Consider the following 23918-nt stretch of genomic DNA (forward strand, 5'->3'; position numbering starts at 1 on the left):
CCAGAGAAGAGTCTCTCGGTCCGACTTCCAAACCGATCCAAAGGATCCTATAAGTGCGCAGGCATTGCTGTGAATGAAATGTTTCCTTCCAACATGGATTTTTTTTTGCTGTGGTTCTTCAGTGGGGGGGGGGGGGGCGCCGCTGGCTGGATTGGGCATGTGATGTGCGTTTAAATCCCCAGATTATAAACTTCTCGACAACAACGCACTTTAACTCCGCGGGCTCCTCGGAAGCGACGCGTCGACGCTCACCGACCGAAGACGGAACATCCTGGCAGCCCAAAATACAGAAAACTCTGTAATCCCACAGCAGTTAATAATAACACAGGCTCTTAATTAAACCGGCCTTTTTTAATATGTGTGCGCAAAATTAGATTAAATCTGGGGCTGCCGCAATAGAAAAAAACTAAACTAAATTAAGATCAAATATCTCCTTAAGCAAATCAGCCTACTTCTCCGACTTAGTCTGACAGCCTATCATCACAAAGTGATTAAAAGATTACAGTGGCTCTTTTAGCGGGATATCTGATTACCGTCTACCACAAAATGGAAAAAATAAAATAAAAATACATCATAAAATAAACTTTTCCGTCAATGGATGAAGTTCTGATTTCCCTGAGCAAACTCGAATTCAAATAAAATATTCCTCCAATCACAGTAACATTAACAAATTATTAAAATGTACATGATAGATGAAAGTAATAAAGTCATTAAATGATTTTTAGCACTATATTCAATGGGCAATTTGATTACCACAAAAATAACCAATATTTCATTGCATGTCACAGTTTAAATAAAAATCTGTCCCTAAAGTCCTGAAGGCGTCCTTGTGTGCCAGACCATGACAGGTGTCATGCGCCCCCCCCCCCCCCCCCCCCTTTAAGATAGCTGTTTCAAGGCAAATACCTTTTTTAATGCATTGATTTATTCGTCAGTCACCTGAACGGTCACCGTTCTTCAATGCCAGTGAAGCCCTTTAATAGAATTAGCTTCTCGCACTCAGCTGCCTCCTTTATCATAAATACCAGCAAGACATGGTGCAGTGTCGAACCTGTCCGGTGGAGGGCCGAGACGCTGCAGGCTTTCCTTCCAGCCGGTTACTCAGGCAGGTGATTTCAATTATCAACACCTCCTCCAATGTGAGAGAAGGAGCTCATTAGTGAGATCAGCTGCTGGAGAGACGGTTGGAAAGAAAACCTGCAGCCTCTCGGCTGGTCCATCATTAATTGAAGACAATACCAGAAGTCAGGTTCAATATTGAATCGATTGATTAGAAGAATTGATTCAGATTCTGCTGCTCTGGCTTGGTGGCCTGATTGCTGCTCTCCCTCTCTGTCCCTTCCTCACTGCTCTGCTGCACCAACAGAATATAAACATGAATCCCAGCACTTGCTTCAGCAGCACAGAGAGGAACAATACGATTTCCATTTAGCTGCAGGTGATGCTCTCTGTACTTACAGGGTTTGCTCTATTCTCTATTGACTTGATGTGCAAGTGAGTCCTGGAGGCAGTCTGCAGGGATGTTGCTAACGATTGCATCAGATACACTGTCTGAACTATTCCTCATAGGGATCCGGTGCCCTGATATGTTTATCAGTGTGTGTGTGTGTGAGAGAGAGAGAGAAATAGAGTTGTTCCACACTTCCACTGATCAGTGATCACAAAGTCTCACCTAATTATTTTTAGTAGTCCAATGTGTCACATCCCCAATAGTCAACAATGTGATGATGAACAATTCCATATGCAATTTCCCAATAAAATAATGCTCCACACAAACCTGAGGAGAGAATCCCCGACTGGTGGATTTAGACTCCTATGCTATTTGCTGAAAGGAATATCAGGCGTCACATGAATATTATCAAGGTAGAAAATAAGAAAACATACTGTTGCACAGAACCCCTATATTTATTCTATAATAATGCTTTTTTTATTATATTACTCTGAAGTTTGCTATTACATAACAAAAAATACTTTTAGAAGTAAACCAGTCAAAAAGGGGACTTTAGTCCTGTTTTACAAACACATCATCCTGATATGATTGTAAAACCAAAGAGACTCAGACGCCATTTTTTTAGAGCCTTATGGATTGCAATATCATGGCTGCATAAACCTAAGCCCCCTGCAGATTAGATTACATATTATACATAGTATTATCATATTACAATGCATTATCTTGTTAAAGTTTAGACAAACAAACAAAAGAGAGAACATAATGCCTTTGTGGAGGTAAAAACCTTAATAAAATTGAATGTAATCGTTTAATGCCTCATCCTCACCACGGGATGGCGACTGTGGCAGACAAGCCACAAACAGCCTCTATTGCCCCTCTAAAGATGACATAACACAACAGTAAACAAACAATTAACAAATTAACGTTTTGCTTATTACATTCTGCATTTGTTATCATTTCCTAAAAATCTTTCACCTTCTTTTATAATCTAGGTTGAAGATTTAAATCTGCTCGCAGCCTGGCTGTCACATAGAACATGCTGGACGCAAATTGCGTACCAAAAGGCAGCATTTTCAGCTGCCACGTGCTCAAACTCCAGAGTATAAATATCAAACGCACCTAAATAAGCGCTCCTTTGAGACGGAGCGTTAAAGTGTTTGATGCCCGCTCTGTCATGTAACTCTAGACTCTAAATGCAGCCTGTGTCATTTACATTCTGCTGCGATCCGCTGACAGCGCGCTGCGTCGGGGCGGCACGCAGAGGAGCGCGCGTCCAATGGCGGCGCAGGGGGCGGCGCGCGGTGACAGAGAGGCGGGCAGCAGCTGCCAGCTGTTGGAAAGCAGCGCTCCTGAATCATCCGCCACTGCCGAACCCCGGCAGGTGAATATCTCGACATCACAAAGCAGGGCAGGAGTCCTCTGTGTTTGATTAAAACAAAATTAAAAAAAAAAGTATTTAAGTGATCGTTTCTCGGAGGCAAGCAGAGAAACATCAAGATCAGGTGAGATCAGACGCTTTTCGTGTTTTTTCTAGTATCTCTGTGGTGAAGAAGACAAGTTAAGTTTCCTGAGTGCTAATAGGAATGGCACAGCTGTAGATAAAGTACCTGTTGCCGTGTCACCGAAATCAGCTTATTATGAGGCTATAATAAAACAGAGATGCTCGGCAACTGCAGGGACAGACGGGCTATTCTTAAACGGTCTATTTTGAATGACGTAAGAACTTTATTATGTCTAATTATTCACAGACTTTTTTTAAGATGTGTATTTTTATATTGATTGATTTATTTTTGCCACAGAGCAGCTTGCTGTGCAAATTGAGTCTGCACGGCAGGCTGAATTCATCTTTCTCATCACTACAACCTGTTGCCTTTTCAATCATTTGACTTCTCGATTCCAAATGTAGGAGAGACCGATAAAGGAATTAAAAGAGGGGAAATTCTATTTTGCTCTCTCTACCGATCTGAACATTGATCATTTTGCACAAACGACCTCGTGACCTGTAGAAAAACCTTTTTTGTGTGTGTGTGTATATCTATTCAATGATTGGTCAAAGGTTTGGCTCATGCCTGCATGGATGTACTGCAGGCTGGCTATTCTGGCTCTATCAAAAATATCAACGGAATTCAATTATCTCCTGTTAAAATTAGACAAATATTTCCTCACCATTACTCTGCAAAGGCCGAGCGAGGGAGCGAACTGTCTGACCCCTGAAGATGACAAACACGATGAGAATCACACATTTGTTGATCCCGATCATGATTTATGGTAATTCGTGTCATTTCTTAGTTTTGAACTCAAACCAATTAGTGCTGCCGATTTGTTTAAAACATTACCTTCTTATTTAAATGGATAAGTCTGTTGCACATCACCATTTTTTGGCTTTTTTTAACATTCATTTTTGAGGATGAATGTATGAATTCATGCAAAATTTGGTCCTCTATTTTACGGCCTCATTTAATATTTTACCATTTTACACAGGATTGTGATGTGAATAACAATAACAAGCCTAAATTGAACTCTGTTCAACGTTATTTATCTCGCTGCATTACAACTGTTGCATTGGAAACCTGCTAAGAGTGAAGTAAATCACTTTTTGTTACAGTAATTTCCCTTTGACTGAACATTGAAACTCTACCTTCACTATATTTCAGACTGAAAATGGGCCTATTTGATATAGAAAATGCTACTGGGTGTTTCATCTGCTTTGTCGCCATGAAGCTATTTGTTTCTATGGTTCAAAGTTCCAGTGCGTGCTTACCATGATTTTTAAAACTATAACATCATCAAAGCAGAAACCACAAAACTCTAGAAATGACCTACTTATTTTTTCTGTCTCAATCATGCGCATGGTTCACTGCAGCAGCAAAAAAAAAACCTCAAAGGTGCAACACATTCATCTTCTGTGTTGATGCACAAGCTTTCAGTTCTCTGTGCATGGGAATTGTTGTCACAGTGAGGTCCCCCAGAGATCACCCGGACCCTCCCTGGGTGTGCTGGAGCCCGCTGTGCATTTGTCCTCAGTTTCCACTACCTGGCAATACGGCAGTCTTTCCTTCCAGAAGCCCACGTTTGCAAATCTGGATTTAATTCACTATTATAGTGCAATAAGACATTCGGTTTTATGTTTGTACAGTACTCTGGAGGTTTGCTAGCTTTAATTTAAACGATCTGTGATTTCACTGTGTTTCTCAGCGATGAGGATGTTTGATCGCAGAGATCGCAGGTCGCAGGCTGTAGGGTTTGTGCTGCTTTTGCTGTGGTGCATTCACTGACCTCAAATGGTCGTTGCCATATAGTACAACATCCAGAAGTACGTCATGTGTGAGCCAGCTAGGCTTTTCCTACCTATCTCAGCCGTTATGCCGCCAACAGACTTACAGACTCACTAAACCTCATGCAGTGCACGAGCCAACTCCTCCCTGTCTGGCTGGAAGTGTAGCTATATTTGCCCCATTAATCATGCAATCCGGCTGGGGAAATGATCATTTGGTTATTTCTAAGAGGAGAGGAACCTTCTGTCTTGAGATAAATACCTTTGTGGGCTGTGTAAAGTGTAGGCCCTGCTCTCTCTTTTCTCTCTTTCTCTCTCTCCTCTCGCCACTAACATGTCTCGAGAAAAGGTTGCAAAGACTAATTTCTCGTCCAAAAAAAACAAAAACCAAGAACATTCTTTACTGTAGTCAACTTCTTGGTTGAACCAATACTGTTTTTTTGTGCTTTTTATTAACAGTGTGCCCAGCTTTATAGTGGAAGCCATCCCATCGTCTTCAGCCATTGTTGTTGAGGTGTCTCGTCTCTACAGTGCATTGGACACAGCGGACATCACAGGGCTTTATAAGGTAATAATAAGGGCAAAGAGGGGAGATTCCTCCACAAATGCCTCAAATGTATGTGTGCCAAGTTCACGTTGAGGGACGGCGGGCAATTTCTGGGTCGTGAGAACACAGGCGCCATATCCGCTCAGGCACCAGCAGGAGAGGACAGGGTACTAAATATAGGGACGTCTCATACATGTCCAGGATTTAGGGGGGAAAACCAGCAAAATTCCTCTGGGCTTCGGAGACAGTCAGTTCACTGCAGGGTCAGACGAGTCAGACCAATGTAGTCATTTGACTGATGTTGGAGCACAGAGTGAAGATACCCCCACACACATAGAGCAAATTAATGCCTGCATTTGATTTATGAATGTGCAGATACTTCTACTACTACTACTACTACTACGACTACAAAGAGTGAAAATAATCCTCTGATCTTGTATATTTCTAATGTACAATCCTGCAAAGGCAGGGAAAGTATGAGGGAGTTTCCAAACGGAGAGAAACAGAAAAACAGCAGGTGTGAGTTTCAGAAAGGACATTCTCAGGCCAACCATGATGGATCCATCCCTTTGACAGCCTCTCCAAATCAGCTTTTTATCCCCAACCTGGCGGTGCATGAGAGAGGAGTGGGTGGCCCTTTAGGTTCAATCATCTTTAAAACAAACACACATCGTTCTCTCTCTACTGTCTGGGATTAGCTGCTGCCTGATGAGCCTGTAAAATGAGCTGTATTTTTAACCCTGTCTCTCGGGGCTGTGTGGTGTTCTGTGTTGCTGGCCTGGGGGTAACCCAGACTGTGAGGGTGTCAGGCTGGGTGGACTGCTGGCTCGGCAAGGGACGCTCTAACTTTAGACCGCATCGCCTAATGGTGGTAAAAATAAACACCCTGCCACAACCAGGGGGGGGGGCTCCAGCGTCACTTAAACCAAATAAATGAATTTTCCCACCAGAAATGAGTGTATTTACATTAGAAAAATGTTCTGTGGCCACTGTGCAAATTGAGGCTTTGGTGAAGGGTTTCTCACACAATCCTTATTTCTTTAGAATAAAAATGATAAAACATAATCCCATATAAAATGTGATTCTTCATGTTGAATTTTGCAAATGTTCCATTGCAATATTTTATTTTGCTGTTTTGCAGAGGGGGGGGAAATGGGAAGAAGGAAAATACAGATTTCTCGTATTGTGGATCAGAGGAACAGGCAGGTGGGTTAATCTCCTGTATTGTATTTAGATTAAATTAAAATCACAACCTTTTCTTTTTTTTTTACAACAGTAGGTCTGCTTGAGTGATTCTCAGTCACACTACATAGATAATTCAGCCGAGAGCCCGAGAGAAAGGTTCTGATAAGACATTAGAATACGTTTTGTGTGCTGATATCTAAATGCTGCAGGATCGTGGAGGAAATATCAAACAATTTTAACTATTAGTATTTTAGCTCTGATCTGAAATCTGAAAGATGCACGTTTTCTTCCAAATCATCATCACGTGGCTGACATCAAAACTCAAACGACGCACCTCGCCGTGTCTTCCGTGCCATAGGTGACTTTCACCAAGCGCAAGTTTGGTCTGATGAAGAAGGCGTACGAGCTGAGTGTGCTCTGTGACTGCGAGATCGCCCTCATCATCTTCAACAGCACCAACCGCCTGTTCCAATACGCCAGCACAGACATGGACAAAGTGCTCCTGAAGTACACAGAGTACAGCGAGCCTCACGAGAGTCGCACCAACACAGACATCCTGGAGGTACTTGTCCGTGCTGCTCGTGAAAGAGTCACTAGACGGTAAAGCTTGATTTAGAAACGCACTGCAAAGCAGGAATGCAGGTTGTAAATACACAAACAATCACAGCTGTCACAGGCAACCTGCGCTATTGCTGAGCATTCCATTTCCTATGTGCGCCTTCTATCCCAGACTCTGAGGAGGAAGGGCCTCAGCCTCGAAGGCTCAGAGATCGACAGTGAAGACAGCACGCAGGTGGCCGTGGATAAATATCCTCTTGGCGAGGGTATGGATCTCTCTGCTCGCCAGCGCTTCCACGTCAGTCCTCACACACACTTCAACTGAGCTTGTTTTATATTCTTCTTATTCTCATCACATTGATGAAATTAAGCACATCAGACTTGATTGGATATTTTTCAACAATTTGTACACTTTCCCTGTTTTTTTTTATTTGAATATACATGTATTGAAGGGATTGTTGCTTTTACTCTTCAGTCTCAATCGCTTCTCCCACTGGAAGCCCAGTTCCTGGTGTCTGCTGGCTGTGAGAATGGTTTCCCCAACTCCTCTGCATCCTGCATGGCGCCCCACAGACCTCCTGGCTTTAAGTCTCTGAGCTCCAGACCGGGTGCTGCTAGTCCTGCTGCACCAAATGCATTCATGTCTCAACATCCAGGTGAGTCGAGCCATTTAATGTTCCTCGACTAAATGAAATTACTTTATATGTCTTCGTCATAGAGTGAAAGATTTGGTTCACGATTTGTTCACGTCGATGACGACGTTTCTTTTTGCAGAGCCTTCAAATAAGGCCTTAGGTCAACTAAAACCGTAAAAACTAAAAGATGTACAAAATACGAACGTTATCAAAGCTGTTAGACGTCACCATCATACAGAATAGACAATGAGCTGAATTATTTAATACCTAATGTTCAGCAATATGCCTTTATGCAGATGAGTAATATTTGATTGCAATGCAATTAAATCAAAACCCATTATAATGTTTTGCTTTTATAATTAGAAATAAAGCATTATCTGATCTCTCCTTCTAGAGAGACCTGTATACAGAAAATCAATGAAAAATATTGAATAAAATCCATATAATGAACAATTAGACATTTTAAAAAAAGAAAATTAAATAATCAATATTAAGTTTGAAAGTCCATTAAATGTTTGTGGGGTCATAATATGTGCTCGCTGTAAAATGCACACATTTCGACCGACAGTTGACCTTATAAGCAGTTGGTAGTGAGCTCACAGGAAGTGGTCTGTGTGTGTGTGTGTGTGTGTGTGTGTGTGTGTGTGTGATTTTTTATTTTGATTTTTACCGACAGAAACAGGAGGTGATGGATGCATCACAGAGGATTCATTATTCCTCTGTGGCTGGAAACAAGCTTGCATCTCCTTTCACTTCCTGCTCCTCTCGTTTGCTGCATTAGGTATCGGCTACTCCGTGTTCTCCCGCAGCAGCCTGAGTCACGCTCTGGACGTGAAAAGCCCCCCTCCGCTGAGCCTGGGTGGCGAGAACCTACGGGCAGATGCTGCTAATCCGTGCATGGGGGCCACGCGTGTTAACCACAGCTCTGCTGTAAGTTAGTGTCTTCCACTAAACAATTTACTGATAGGTTATTGAACCTGTGACCTATGACCCAGTAGACCTATATGTTCATAATTTATAATGTTGTGTTGCTATTTTATGTTAGATTATATCACTTTATCACCTGATATCTTCCCAGTTTAACCATTTCTCTTTCCTTGTTTGCCAGAGGGGGGTCTTGTACCAGGGCATGCACACTGGCAGCTCCATGGTAGCCATGGGCAAAGCGGGGGTGCTGGGTCACAGCGTGGGGGGTTACGGTCTGCCCTCCCCTGGATCCTCTGGTACGTTTGATGCATAGCAGATTTTATATGGTAACTTAATATAAATAGTATTTAATAAGAGTCCAGAACTGAAGCCAGATTTAAAAAAAAAAGGTCTAGAAGAGAAGTTCAAGGTTGTGGGAAATCTGCCAATCTGCTTTCCCTCTCATAATTACATTGTTGTATCCGTCTGTGGCTTCAAGCTTGCAGTGCAGCTATAAGGGTTATATATTTAAAAAATATTTATTTGCAAAAAATATCAAACTGCACTCTTAAAGTGAAGATATTATAGTCTGTCTTCCTGGGATTGTGGCTAATATTTTAAATTCTATCCATGTCTTTCGTTCTAGATTACAGTCAACCTGGTTTTTATCACTCGGTTAGTCTTCAGCGAGGGGCAGCGAACCCCTGGCAGCCATCGCAGTCACCTCAGGAGCCCCACGGGATTCATATAAGCACAGGGTCAGAACAGCAATACGTAATATCACACCTCCGTATGAATGAAATGTGGAATCACGGCAATCTAATCCACACACACTTTTATATTTTTTTCCACTTCCGTTGTGCAATGCTTGGATTGATCCGATCTTCACCAGAAGGAAAACGTTCCCATTTTATATTTACAGTTCACACTTATCACAGTCCTGCATACCAGGCAGCCATATAATAGTTAGCATTGATAACCTGTGTCCAACACTCAAATGCAAACTACACCTGATAAACAGACAGAACAAACAACGAAAATGAAAAGAAAATTACACAATGGTCATATATATAAACAAAACAAATTATATATATATAATGAAAATACATTTTCACTGATTATAACTGTGTTATTACATATTTGTTGGTTATAACTGCATCTGATACAAATAAGACATAACTGACGAACTCAGGCGCTCTGTGTTTTTGTTTCCAGGATGCCCGGTGGCGGGTGCTCCTTCTCCTCCCAGTCATGCTCCCCACACTCGCCACATTTGCTCTCCCTCAACCTCACAATCAAATCAGAGCGTAGCTCTCCTGAGCACATGCCTCTGTCCACCCCCCCGACGAGCAACCCCGATTCTGATCGCCATACCCCCCTAGAAGCCCGGCCAGCCAGCGATCCGAAGGAGTTTGCTGAAGCTGGCTACCAGCAGGATGAAGAGCAAGGGGAGGAGCTACCGATGAGCGATGGGTGGCAGAGATAGTTGGGTGCTGCAGTCTCCATCTCCATCTACTATTCAATCAGCTATCTTTATCGAATCCAGTTGTCTCGTTCTCTCTCACACACACACACACACACACACACACACAGGGTTGATCTTTGCTCATCATCCCAGAGTCTCTCTTCCTCTCCTCACAGAGCTGGTCTCTCCTGGCTGATGGAGAATTTCTCTGCATCGTTCAATTGATCCCACGAGAACACACACATTATTGTTTGGTTAGCAGTAGTTTTCTGCGCGGAGCTAATGTGAGGATATGGGATGGTTTTGGAAACACATTTAGCAGAAAATCTATTTAGGGGCCAGTATAGACAAATACATCAAAAAATAAAGCTGCTTCAGTGCATTGATTCAAGACAGACTTGAAATTGTATCGTTTAAAATTCTGGGCATCCATTTGTCTCAGGGAGTTGATGAGGGTTTTTGTTGGGAAGTAGTAAATTGATTATTTCCGTATTTATTATAGTTAGGTGTGCGTTTTAGTCTGGTTATTCCTCCACAGCTTCGAGTCTAGTTTAATCCGTTTACTTTACTTCACCCAAAACAAAAGCTATGGCATTCTAATTCAACTAGAGACCAAAGTGTTTTAACATCGTCCCAAAGTATTGCGATCAAAGATATCACATTTCTCTATACTGACTCTAATTTAATTTAAATAGCAAAAATAAATGGTGTCTTCTATTTTTCTCTAAAGGGCTTCATTTAGTAAATGCATTCTGCAGATATTGAGCTTTATTGCAATTTCTGTCTTAAAATATTTTTGGATTACGTATATGAGACACTGTAAGGAGCAAGTCTAATTATTTATTGGATATTTCATAAAAACCCACATATTGCAATTTTTTATTAGGAATATTTGTTTTTATTATATCCCAGTCTATTTTGATATGTATTTTAGTTTTGCATGTTTATATTTGGCTCTGTGAATAACAAGATATTAAAGTTTGAATGAATTTCCCTTTTTTCTCCACATGGGGTCGTCATATGTCAGACTGTGGTTGGATACGGCTGGAAAACGCAGAACATCTAATTAATGTGTATGAGAAGAGAGTCAGTGATTCTTCCTGAAAACCTCTACAAAGAAATCAAAACAGAATCAGTGGAGGTCAGCATTCAGGTTCTGCCTTGGAATCAGCTCACTACATTTTTTCAATTTCATAAATCTGTCCAATTATTTTACCATCAAAAGCCCCTTTTCAGAGTTGTATTATACCATTGTCATGTGGGATTGAGCAGCACCCCCCCTCCCCCCCCCCCCCCACACACACACACACACACACACACACACACACACACACACACAATCCTCCAGGGAAGGCATATTCAAGCAGGAACAACATCCTGACATGAGACTGAAAATGTTTTATTGAACCACACAAAAAGCACTTAAAGCTCAAAGTTCACTCAGAAAATCAAAACAAAAGCGACATTTTCATATGACCTTCACAGTAACATGACTTCAGAGCCCTCAATTCAAATACACAAACTAAAACATTAGTCGTTGCAAAACTAAAGAGCTGAAATCAGCAATTAAGACAACTAAAAATGCTGCCAGTGAGTAGTGTTAGTAAAAGAAAGTGAGTATAGAAAGCTCAAACACAAAGGTTTTTAGGGATTACTTTATCTAACTCACTCTAAATATGAAGATCCCTGAGCTCCCAGGCACTTGGGAATTATGTAGGAAACTAAGGATGCAAGCAACAACTCTTCAGCCCAGCCCTTCTTGATTAGAACTCCACTACGTACTAGCAATCGAAATGTTACAGCAGAAAAATACTTTAAAAAGAAAATATTTAGCACTCTTGAATCGGTTCTTTCAGGGACAAAAAGTCCCGAACATAAAACAACAACACGTACACAGTAATACAGCAGTACTGCTTATCCTGGTACCAGTTAAACATCTCATACACAGCATTTAATGAAGCAGCTTTAGAATCACTTTAACTTTTTTTGGGGGGAGGGTCCAGCCAGGTGTCTGCTTTGGGTTTGACCCAGGTCAGATGAACCAGAATGAACAGCTGGAAGTGGTGACAAGCGGAGGAGCGCCGGTTCCATTCCCTCTGGGGACAACGTATGCAGTGATCGCATACCTTTTGCACTTCAGGTCATTTCACTTCTTCTTTATGGCTCTTAGAAGTGTCACATCTGCTTCAGCAGCAGCAGGTGAAACTGAGTGCAACGCTCACAATGGCCTCGCAATGAGAACCGAAATCCTTGCGAGTGACGGTAGTCATGGGCGGCGCCAGGGAGGGGCCTGGTGGTGCTCCAGCTACTTTTGCAGGGACCAGTTCTCTCTGTACATTTGTATTATTGATACTAGTAGCCCACTGGTAGCCCAAAGTCATTGAGGGCAGCAAAGCGGCCAATACTGCAACAGACGCCGCTCATCACTTGTTTTCTCAACACACCGAGAAGAAGGTGCGTCCTGCGTGTACCCAAGTGGTTTTGCTCAAACGCCCCCTTTGCAGTCTTGCAGCTTTCCTTTGATGTGCAGAACAAGCTGGGTTGCGTTGCAGGAACGTCCATCATTTAGTTCTGCATAAGATACTGGTGGAAGTAAACGCCAAACAGCGAGGCGAGGACCTGGCAGGCCGCGACCCACCAGGTGAGGAAGGCGAAGACACCTCGGAAGAAAATTGGAGTGAGGACAGTCCGCAGTGCTGAGAAGGCACCTGACAGGCGCGCTACGGTGGCCTGGATGTCCTCCTCCATGTCCTCTGCTCCTTCTTCTTCATCAAGACCACCGGGCAGGACAGGCGCTTCCGCGGGGATCACTAGTGCCGGGGTGACTCCAGGAATCTCCTCCACAGGCGCCCCCCAGGAGAAGTCCCCTATGAGATTAGTGGAGATCAATCATTATAGAGCAGGGGTGGATGATTATTATTGAAACACTTGAAAAATTAATCAATCATTGAATGAGACAAAAAAACAATATATTTTACCACTCTTAAGTCAGACCCAGCTAACAGCTAATCAAGAGAATGTTCCCAAAAATACTAAACTATTGCTACTGTTAGGTGTAAAAAGTACAAACACGTGCAGGTGAAGTGTGTACTCGCCCTTAAAGCATCGTGATGGTGGAGGCGGTATTCTACTTACCTAGTGCCTTCAGGGCCAATGTCGAGAAGAGGATGAGAAAAACAGGAACCAGATATTGGAGTGTAACTACAGTCAAGTAGCAAAAGATACGAGTCACCTGGAAAACATCAAACTTGTTCTCAGTTCACCTTTCCCCATGTTCTCAAAATAAACAAAAGCTCTGGATCAACGTTTCTGCTGGAAAATTAAACTCTTCCGCATCCAAATAGCCGACCTTCCTCTGAATGTCAATTGCAGCGATGCGTCCCGCCTCCTTCTTCATCTGCTCGACCCACTTCTGAGCCAGATTAAGGTAGGCCTGCATGTGGTAGCGAGTCAGAGCGAGTCTCAGCACGCAAGACGCCACGATGATCCACAGGCGCATGCTGTCGAACGCGTCACTGGAAACTCTGCAGGCGATCAGAACGCACCAAGACGTCAGGCAGCGACCGCTAGAGTTCACGGACAGCCCGCGTTAACAGCAGATGTTTTCTTCACGGATTAGAGATGAGTCGTAAAGGACAATATGAGCGAACTCACAATGTGACAGAGGTCTTCCCAAGCGGCGCGCTGGCCAGAAAATCCCTCGCCATTGGCTTCACCCACAGAACCAAGATGACGACCGGCGAAAGGAAACTCATGTGCAGCAGCAACCTGAAGAAAGCATTCAGGACTTCTGAGAGAGCAAACCATTGCTGCTGTGATGTTTTCTTTTCCTTGTGGTACACCGCTCGTCACAGAATTAAACGTATGAGCTCTTACTGGACGAGCGGCCGGTCCGAGTTCATCTGCACGGCATCGAGGTGAGTCTGAGACAGTCGCAGGCCAGGGAAAGCCAGGAGGGAGCCGATGTAAGCGCAGAGAGCAGCCAGACCGAGCTTCACAGTCAGTTTGGTCACTGGGATTCTGAAAGGTTGCAAACGAGCAAATGCAATTCTGCGTCTTCGACAAACCCCCCTCAGGCCAAGCGGCTTATTCACAGACGCAGCCAAACGTTGCCATCCGACAGACGGCTACTTACGGCCAGTCAGCGTAGCCCTGCTGTTTGGCAAATATTTCCAAATTGTCAAACAGGCTGGAAAAGCCAGACTCCAGACCAAACTCCAGGTAATCCTCTCTGACGACCAGCACCAGCATCGCCAGGAGCAACGACAGGAAGCCGAAGGCAAGGCACACCGAACGTTCCCCACCCTCTTCAGAGCGGAAGTAGTGTCTCATCAGCGTATGAAGGGTCTTTCTGAGGGCGCAGGGTTAAGTGAAAACAACCAGGAGGCAAACAAAGGTCATCCTCTCCGAGTTCCCTTCATACACCTCAGTGGGGGTTCATGTATTGATGCGTTTCAAAACAGCTAAATTCTCATCAAGGACATTTTTTCTCCTTGCGTACTTATTTTTGCAATAACTGAAGGATACAGGCTAAAGATCACAGTCAGGACACACCAGATTGCTCCTATATTGACCTCTTTCCTGGCATCTACAACACTGTAGTAACACTCGGTGAACAGGAAAACTCCTGTCGTGTAGACAGCGAAATCTACCAGCCACTGGTATTCCAGAAAAAAACGGAGCACTGAAATATGAGACAAGAAAAAAAAAAACAAAGATTAGTTTGTTTTCTACCTATCAAAACCACAATCGCTACGCTTCGTATGAAGGCAGGGCCTAGCAAGGATAAATGTAAATACTGTGAATGGAGAGGTTAAGGCCGAGTCAACAATCCAGCTCACTGCGGCATAAAAGAATGTTTGCCCTACCGAGAGCGTCGATGGCGTTGATGGGAGCCTTCTCCAGGTGAAGGTCGATGTCTTTGGGTACAGTGAGAGGCTTGCTCTCCCCGTTCTGTCTCCTAGAAATCGACAAAGATGATAATACGGGCTTGTTAAACAGCTAAGAAACACATACTTTCATTTGAATTTACAAGAAGGTCGACGGACGGGTCTTTTCAGAGCCTTCGATTCAAATGCGTCAAACTAAAAAACACTAACCGAGTCTCAGAACGTGATGTTACACCACCATATTCATTAGGATCAAGACCCAGATTAGAATCCACATTTGGCTCAATTAAGAATACAAAAACATTTTGGGGGGGGGGGGGGGGGGTATGCACTTGTGTGGGTGCTTCCTACTTATATCCGTTTATTAAGATAGTACTGCTAGGATGGGACTCTGGTGTGATTCCCACCTGTCCCTCCTGTTCTGTTTAGGCATCTGCTTCCCAGCCAGTGCGCACAGCTCCCCTTCTGACGGGTGCTTGAACCGAAACAAACTGCAAGTGAGGACAGAAGCGCGCGTCACAGCACGTTAACGCAAACACTATTAGGAGTGTATAAAGTTAATCTGATTGGGAGTCGTAACTCACCTGCCATTGCACAGGAGCCAGCGTGCGAACGAACAATGCGGAGCCATCCGCTGCATAACGCTAGCAGCCAGCAAGCTGACGACCAGCTGAACCCCCATCAGCGCCTATGAGATCAAACACGCGCGTTAAGGATCAAAGAAACTTCCCCAGCGAAGATTCCTGCACCGAAAGGTGAGTTCAAATACCTCACGGCTGCGGCTAAAACGAAGTCACAACACAATGCTAAATGTAACCGAATCAACTCGACAATTATAAAGACAGGCTGCATCGAAGACTGCAAACTGAATCAATGCTAGCAAATGGTAAAGTTGAGCTAAATTTAGCGCCACAGCCGCCTGTCACTGATACCGCAAGCGCTAGCGAGCTAGCTAGCTAACTAGCAAATAGCACCCTCGCTCCCACAGCGACCCTCTGCAAATACAATCAGTAGGAGCTCGCTGGCGATGTTTACAACAGGCTACTGGTTAATTTACGCCACCGGGATGCGAATTAAATCACCATTTCTTCTCTGGTCAGATGTGGCTGGAACCGGAGAGGGACTACCTGCCGGGGCCTCTTCACATGCAGACATGCGGAAACTGCTGAATGTCCCGGATGTAGTAGTGGCAGAGTCGTGTGCTGCCTTCAGGGCAACTCGTAAATGTGAAACTTAGCCGCAGATGTGGTGAAGCCAAAAAGCCACCTCCTACACAGGGATCAAGAACTCAGAGTAAACAAGCTATTGACTTAGTGGTCCACCTCATAAGGATTTGCAGCAAAGACAGTGAATGTTCATTTCTTCAGTCTGGTCTTCAAGAGCCAGTCCAACCTGTTCCATCTGTATCTGTTCCAGCTGCAGGAACACCACATCTGTCTTCTCCACCAGCAACATCATCTGAGAGCAGCAACCAAGACATCTGAGGCAGGAGTTAGTTTTGCATAATAAAAGATTGCCAGCACATTTGGCAGATGGCAGGCATTATGTGTGTCATTGCTTGAGCGGTTGGCATTGTTGGTGCCCAAGTTGCGAACAGAGTGTCCCAGAGTGGCAGTGGGGTTGTGGTAAGGTCCCAGTTATTGCATGGCCTTTCATTCTCAATTGACGTATCACTCATTGAGCATCTTTTGAATGGGGTTAGAGCTCAAACCTAGATTTGGCCTTCTACAGTATCCAGTAGAGTACCGGTAGGTTTAATTTCACCAAGAGGCTCCCGCTCCTCATCTCTAATTAAAATGTAAAACTGTATCGGTCTTAGTTCCTTGTTCTACCTCAACACCCCTGAAACACTTCTGTGAGACCCTCTTAATGATAATCTCCCTGCTGCATGCTTCCACCATCATGCATCTTTACATTTCATTGGATGGAAACAATCATTATGCAAATGGTGCATCTTAAAGTCTCAGATATGCTTCTCAGCTTACTCTCAATGTCGGCATTAAAACACATTGGGGACAGGAAGAGCCAAACAGGACACACGCAACTAGATGTAATCATGAAACATTTGTCTTCACATGGATAAAAATGAAAGCATAGCTTATATATTTAAAAAAAAAAAAGCATGTATCTTGGAACCTGAAGTCTTTGTAATTTGTTGTTGTGTTATGTCTTGTGATCTCTATTCTTATAAATGACGAGGTGTTTAAGGACACAGAACAAGGATAGCAGCTCTGGGTGCACTGCTCCAAGTGTGGAACACACACACACACACACTGGCCTGCACATGCATTATAATGTCAGCTCATCCTCTGTAAAGCAGAGGCCCATATGCCTCCAACAGTGCGGAATGTTTCCAACAGAATGCCGCCGAAAGCATCTTGTTCCGAAACCAATCGCCACATTGAAATCTCTGATTAGCGTGTGCGTCCGTGTGATTTGGGTGGTCTGCTGAAGTTGATTGAATTCCTGCTTTCTGCTAATTGGTGGCAGCCCTTCTGTTGAAGATGTGTCTGATCCTTGGCCCAGGGAATATTCACGTGAGAGCATGACATTTGAATGAGAGCTGCGAATTTGATCAAATGGAGCTTTGCGCGGTGAAGCAGCAGCAGCAGCATCTCTGGTGAGCGTAAATGCACCAGCAGTCAGGGGCGTCTGTAAACATAAATCACATAAAATCAGTCGTTCAGCTTAATAGCGAGCTGATTTTTTAAGAGTCTGGTGTGGTGGAAAAAAGACACTTCCATAATCATCTTTGGCACAGATGCTAATCCCTCTGCATGTTAGCCATCTGCGGTTGAAGTGGTGGGGCAGAAATTACTGCAGGAAAACAGACACAAATAAAATGCTAATTTGCCGCAGACTATAAGTGGCTCCCCTCGTTCTGCTCAACTCGGGGGGCCTCTCGGTTCCCACAGCACTTCCCTGTGTTTCTCCCAGGGAGCTGCTGGGATACTGGCGGCTGCTTCTGAACCCGCAGCAGGATCGCAGCCCTCCCATTGGCTTGTCTTTGTTTGCCCTCATGCGAGGGATTCATTGTCTGATTTGAATATATGCAAATGTTGCAGTGGTGCCCCCGTCAAAGGAAACTCCCACTAGCACTGCTACTGTGTCCGCTCTCCCGCTCATCCCCCCCCTTTGTTTTTCCCTGCTCTTTTTTCTTTTTGGCCTCACTCCTAGCTGCTGCCTCCTTTGCAGTGCGGTGGGATAGATGTGGGAACCAGGTCCGTTTTGTCACAGGGTATTATTGAAAAGCAGAAGGAGACTCATAACTGTCAATTACCAGACGTGGACATACAGTACATCACAAGATATAGGGAATAGAGCTCAAAGGGGGGGGTCACTGTCCTCCTGTTTCCTGTCCTCCACCTGATCAATCGTTGCTGCCTTGGTGTACCCAATCAAATCGAATAGCGGGCTCAGATTTGGAGATATCCTTCTCATCAAATCAGTGTGCCATTCACGCACACACACTCATAACTTGCATGTTTTTGGAGGTGGGAGGAAACCGGAGAACCCGGAGAAAACCCACGCTGACACAGGGAGAACAAACGAACTCCGCACAGATAGGATACAAACCCAGCACCTTCCTTCTGTGAGGCGACAGCACTAACCACTGTGCCACCATGCCACTAAACGTACACTACACACAATAACAGTCTGTTTATGGGATTTGTGTCTGCATAATGACTGTTTTATCTGGTTTCACATTCAAACGGGGGAAATTAGCTTGACTGTGTTCTGCAGCAACACATTAAGCTGTTACTTTGACTTATCCTCACACGGATTTTGGATTTGGGTGACATGAATCATTGCACATTTAAACTGTTATCATACAAATGCATGCTGCTAATTCTGTTTCGATGAGTGTTTGTAATGCAGATGATCCCATTCTTGATCCATGCAGCAGCCAGGATGCACACATGGGTGATGTGCTCACAGAGGAATACACAAATGTGATTTGGCACTTGGATGCTTTTAATTTTGTACAACCTTTGTCCCTTTTATGACAAAAAAAATTCTATAAATAATAGAATGCAATATAAATATTTCAATTAAGGTTTATTTAAAGGAACACAATATTAGACATCTGTATGACACTCACTTGCTGTCCCTTAATCTGAATATCCATCATCTTCATACTTCATACACACTGCTGCAAGTTAAGGTTGAATACATAAATTTATACATTCCTCTGCATTCACTAAAAATAAAAGCCAGCAATCTGCTTTTATAAATATTTATTTCAAAAACAAAAGTGAATATATATGTACACATATATGAAATGAATATATACATATATATATATATAGAAGCTGTTTGCAGGCCCCCCTCCTCTCCCAGTGAAGTCTCTCTGTGCATTCACGTGCTCTGAATGACAATTTCGTTGACAAGTTCAAGCACACTGGCGCTGCGCTTGAACTTGACCAGTGGAATTGCCTGGGAAAAGAGATGCGACTTTGGCCCCTTGCTCCTCTCCTTTATGGAGGGGAGGCTGTTCAGGCTGATGCCAGTGCTCATTAACATAAACTTCAGCCTGTTCGCAATTACACCAGCAAAGCAGCAAGAACGCCAGTCTGTTTTCACGTGGCGGGGAATGAACCAACATCTCTCCCTTATTCTGAGCATCAGAAGAAGCTTCAAACGTAAGTTACAAACCTGTTTCCTGTTTAGCATTCTGAAGAAAAGCTTATTATTAAAATAATAATAATGACTGTTATTATTTTATTTTATTATTTATTATATTGCTCTTCTTCTTTAAAACTTAGCCTTGTTTTTTTTTCACCAGACATCATGAGTCTGGTTCAGTCTGTATTTTCCTTCATACCTGTGATGCTTGTTAATGAGGGAGTTATGACAGATAAACAAGTCTCAAAAATGTGTCTCATACTGCAACATGTGAGAGAAATATTCTATATGTCTCATGAGGTGTCTGAAGGATTGTTCCAGGCTTAGGTGATCCCTTAATGTGTTGGTCCCCTAAAAGCCATGCAATAAGATTGTTGAGCAGTACCAGTGCAGTACTGTGTACAATGTACTGTGATAAATAGCCTACTCGCAAAGAACTTTTACAATCATTAAAGAAAAAATGCTCCATGTTATGAACAAAAACCCCAGTAGAGAGACATATTAATGAAAATGTTATTTTAGTTTGGGTTAGGGTTAGGGTCTTGGGTTCTACAAGACAGAAATACACAACTTTGAAGTAATTCTCTCAAGATTCTTCACACTTCTATAATGTTGAATTTCAGATAGAGACATAAATATATACATAAATATATGATTTAGAACACAGATGTTTAAATGGATTATTTAAAATTATTGACCTCACCTCGGCAACTGCCAACGTTACAAAGCAGTATGCCACTGAGCTACCATTAGGTGCTAATTTGGGACATTTTTTATTCCCTGTTGGTTCTCATGTGTGATTTGTGACCTGTTCAGGTCGCAGCTCTGACAAGTCACCGAAGTGGCCACTTGACTTGGTCAATTATGGGCAATTGAAGCCAACAGGTCTCAGTGTGGTCATGCATGACATAATAATCACAATCTGACTGAAATTAAGAGGTTTATGGGGAATGTGGATTAGGAAAATTAGGATTAGAATATTTGTACTTAAGTAATGTGTGAGTGCAAGACTATACATGAGATTATTAATGTCAATAAACAAATGCTTACAGATGTAAATAAAAGTATCAATAAGCATTAACATTTTGGACAAGTTTTATATAATTCTAATTAAAAATCAAAAAGCCTGAAAACATCATGAGAAACAGAGGAAATACTCTTTATTCAATAAATATCTGCTTGCGCTGAATTAATCGTTTAGATCTGTCCTATATTTACGTTTATTGCTTATAAAGACTATAATATTCTCTATATTGCTGTTTTTTAAACGTGTTTTGTCTTGAACAACTCATTCATGCAATATTCTATGATAACTTGAAAAAACTACTGAAGCTAAGTTGCAAAATATTTTCCCAATATTTTTGCCTGTTCGTGGTAATAAAGCACATCCGAAATAATTTACAGTGAATTAACCATTTGGCTATACGTTTGAAAAAAAAATAATCACAGATCTATCTAATTATTAATGAAGTTATTTATCCAATCGAATTCCAGAAATATGCGCAATAATTAATTCAATGAAAACCTAAATATGTTTTGGATGATTGACGGCTTTTTACAGTAACATACAAACAAACAAGATTCATCAGTGACATGATTTTTTTAAACCCATATCAAGACAGACGTGATTTTTTTGTTTCTTTGTTATTTCTGATGAGTTTTTCAGTTTCCCTTATATTTATGATAATTAATTGTACAGATTATACGTGATTAAAACATACAAATAAATAAAAGACACCAAAATAGTCACTTCCAATTTGGCAATATTTTACATTTCAGTGTTCGTTTGTTTTTTCCAATTGCCTATGATACCAAAATCTCTCGACGCAAATCACGTATTTAAATAAAATCTGTACCTTATCGAAGATTTCTTCCATTTGCGTCATCGTGTGGGTCTGACGACAAGTCACTCTGCGATACTATCGGATAGAGGAACATTTGTGTCGACAGAAAGTTCATATTTATACGTATGTTCGTGTTTTCATATTTCATCAACAGCTCTTTGAACCCGCATCATATATGAAAGGCATTGACTACTTTCATTCAATCCACTTTATCTTTAAAGTTGAAACGTTAAAATAAAAAATAAAATATGCATTTTGATTTTGTGTTTCTCTAATATTTTTGTCCTGAGTTTTTAAGACACTTTATGTTGTTTTTAATATATATTTAGATGGCGGCCACTCACAGCTCCCGCAGGCCTGAGCGCTATAGTGCCGATGTTCTGCCGATAGATGTCGCTCTCTAGCGCTAAACTTTCAGTCGCAATTACTACCCGTTTCCTGCCATTCGTTTATAGATGACACGAAATATCTCATTGTTGGGTCCCATAATATGCTTTGTGTATTGTTCATCTGAATTTATATATGTTTAGATATTAAAATTATATTGTTATTCCTTTTATATATACGCTTCTTTTGACATAAATATATGTCTGCAGAATAATACCATTATTTCAATTTTGTCGTTATTAGTTTTCAGACTATGAATAACTTCCACAAAAGAGTGACATTTTAAGGGAATTGTAACTAATTATTTAGTTACAACAACAACAACAACAACACTAATAATAATAACACGTTATAATATAACATTGTTGTTATTATTATTATAATTATTAAATTACAACAAATTGCCTATAATGAGATGCTTATTTAGAATTTTAAAATGTCCTTTAGGGAGAACATTCGGTTGCTATTCTTCTGAATAACAAATCAAACCACTGAAAGTGCATCTATAATAGGAGACAGCCGCAACGTATGGAGTTACCACCCAATCCACCGCCGTGGATTCCACACACAGGCGCATTGGGTAACCTATAAACTACACCTGACGTCAACACGCAAAATTACGTTCATTTCAAGGTCTATATAGATTCTGATGTTGCCTCCCATCTGCTGTTATAACCAACATTGTACAGTCCGATTCGTTATTATTATTATTATTATTATTATTTATGCGTGCTATCGTTTAAGATTTGGCGCACCAATGCCCAGCTGCGGTCTGTTACGCACAGAGTAGTGGGACGTCGCTGCGCGTAAAGCAACGTGACGCTCCAGGGAAGTGACTGTGGGTGTGCAGCGTGTAGTCGGTCACCTTCTGCTTTGCTTTAAGATCACGCAGCGCAAAGCATTTGACGCATTATTTGCCTCATCCCGACAAACCCAAATTTCGGGGTTGCTGCCCCCACCGATTCGTCCTCCACACACGGTCAGATACAGAGGCTGCATGTCGCTCACCTCGGCTGTCAAATGCTGCCATAAACAGATGCTGCGCGCAACTGAGAAGGAAGACGCGTCGTTTAAATAGAACAATGGGCGCTATGGTCAATGCAATGGGGTGCGAAATGTGTGTGTGAGTTTCGGTACACATTGTCCACGCAGCCTCCTGCGTGTGCGTGTGTGCGCGCGCGCACGCGATCAAGTGAGCGAGCGAGGGAGAGAGCGAGAGAGATTGAGAGGAGGGGGACCAGAGACGCAAGAGCTCCGCGCACACTGTCATCCAAGGCTGTTGGGATGCGGAATCGGATGCTGCGGCAGCTTTACGTCCACGTTCTAGGCCTCGATGTGTTTCCGAGCAACCGTGAAAAAAAATCAAAATCAAATATCAGCACATCTGATGATTGGACCGACTCATCGTGCAGGTTTACGCGACATTTGGGATTCTCCCCGGATTCCTGGCTCTCAGTTTGAGGACACCTGCAGAGATGATGAAACTTTGATCCTGAACGGACATGAAACAGAGACCTGGGATTTATTCAAAGCTTGTAAGTATGGTTCTTGAATGGTTATTATTATATGAAAATGTGGATGCCTTATTTTTAGCAATATTAATAATAATAATAATAATAATAATAATAATAATAAATAATGGTCAAGGAAGCAACTACAAAACCACAAAGTAAGAGTAAGAGCCGAGGTAATAATATAACTTTAAATAAGATTGACATATAGATAAAAGTATTTTTTCTAGGTCCTACAGCGTCCAATGTTCCGTCCAATGTTAGCGGGAGCATTAATTCACTGAGTGCTGATGAGGCGGGCTAAGTTGCTCCATGCAGAGCCGCGGCGTTTATTAAGCAAACAGTGCGTGATTGTTAGCAGAGCCTGGGAAAATGTCCCCTTGGCTGGGAGGCGGAGGGACTTGACGCCAGAGCCTCTTGTTAAGAAGACTTGTGTGCGCCCAGACAGCATTGTGATGCTAATGAGCACCAGCACGTTGTTGAACTTGATGTTGACTTTTTTTTTTTTTTTTTTTTGGAAGGACAATTTTTTCCTCTTTGTCATTTGTCTTTTTCTTTTCTTTTCAAATCTTTTTTTTTTTGTGGTGAGTGGGGGTGGGGGGGTTACTTATTTGTGGGGAAATCCTTGGAAGCTGCAGTGT

At 42.5% G+C, this 23918-nt stretch overlaps 2 protein-coding genes across 2 annotated transcripts; one reads left to right on the top strand and one right to left on the bottom strand.

Moving 5' to 3' along the window:
- Window positions 1-6423: 6423 nt before the first annotated feature.
- LOC137916339 (myocyte-specific enhancer factor 2B-like) lies at window positions 6424-10041 on the top strand. The gene is made up of 8 exons (XM_068759384.1): window positions 6424-6477; window positions 6815-7018; window positions 7187-7312; window positions 7490-7670; window positions 8431-8579; window positions 8758-8872; window positions 9202-9313; window positions 9771-10041. The coding sequence occupies exons 1-8, from the start codon at window positions 6424-6426 to the stop codon at window positions 10039-10041; spliced, it is 1212 nt and encodes a 403-aa protein (XP_068615485.1).
- A 2331-nt stretch (window positions 10042-12372) lies between these two features.
- On the bottom strand, window positions 12373-21421 carry LOC137916338 (transmembrane protein 161A-like). Its single transcript, XM_068759383.1, has 12 exons — window positions 21392-21421; window positions 16302-16367; window positions 15494-15597; window positions 15317-15400; window positions 14889-14980; window positions 14548-14704; window positions 14156-14371; window positions 13897-14040; window positions 13675-13788; window positions 13370-13544; window positions 13156-13252; window positions 12373-12887 (listed from the first exon to the last, which is right to left on the bottom strand). Exons 1-12 carry the CDS (start codon window positions 21419-21421, stop codon window positions 12586-12588), a joined length of 1581 nt encoding a protein of 526 aa, XP_068615484.1. The 3' UTR covers window positions 12373-12585.
- Window positions 21422-23918: the final 2497 nt, after the last annotated feature.

Source organism: Brachionichthys hirsutus, unplaced genomic scaffold (assembly GCF_040956055.1).
Source record: "Brachionichthys hirsutus isolate HB-005 unplaced genomic scaffold, CSIRO-AGI_Bhir_v1 contig_457, whole genome shotgun sequence".
Taxonomy (NCBI): Eukaryota; Metazoa; Chordata; class Actinopteri; order Lophiiformes; family Brachionichthyidae; genus Brachionichthys; species Brachionichthys hirsutus.

What these genes read in the sequence shown, in the direction of transcription:
- LOC137916338 (XM_068759383.1), bottom strand. Translation starts at nt 21,421, where the DNA reads ATGACGCAAATGGAAGAAATCTTCGATAAG. An exon ending in CTGACTGTGATCTTTAGCCT is followed by an intron (nt 14,372 to 14,547) that starts GTATCCTTCAGT and finishes CTGCGCCCTCAG; the next exon opens with AAAGACCCTTCATACGCTGA. An exon ending in CAATTGACATTCAGAGGAAG is followed by an intron (nt 13,253 to 13,369) that starts GTCGGCTATTTG and finishes GATGTTTTCCAG; the next exon opens with GTGACTCGTATCTTTTGCTA.
- LOC137916339 (XM_068759384.1), top strand. Translation starts at nt 6,424, where the DNA reads ATGGGAAGAAGGAAAATACAGATTTCTCGTATTGTGGATCAGAGGAAC. An exon ending in TGGATCAGAGGAACAGGCAG is followed by an intron (nt 6,478 to 6,814) that starts GTGGGTTAATCT and finishes TCCGTGCCATAG; the next exon opens with GTGACTTTCACCAAGCGCAA. An exon ending in CCAACACAGACATCCTGGAG is followed by an intron (nt 7,019 to 7,186) that starts GTACTTGTCCGT and finishes CTTCTATCCCAG; the next exon opens with ACTCTGAGGAGGAAGGGCCT.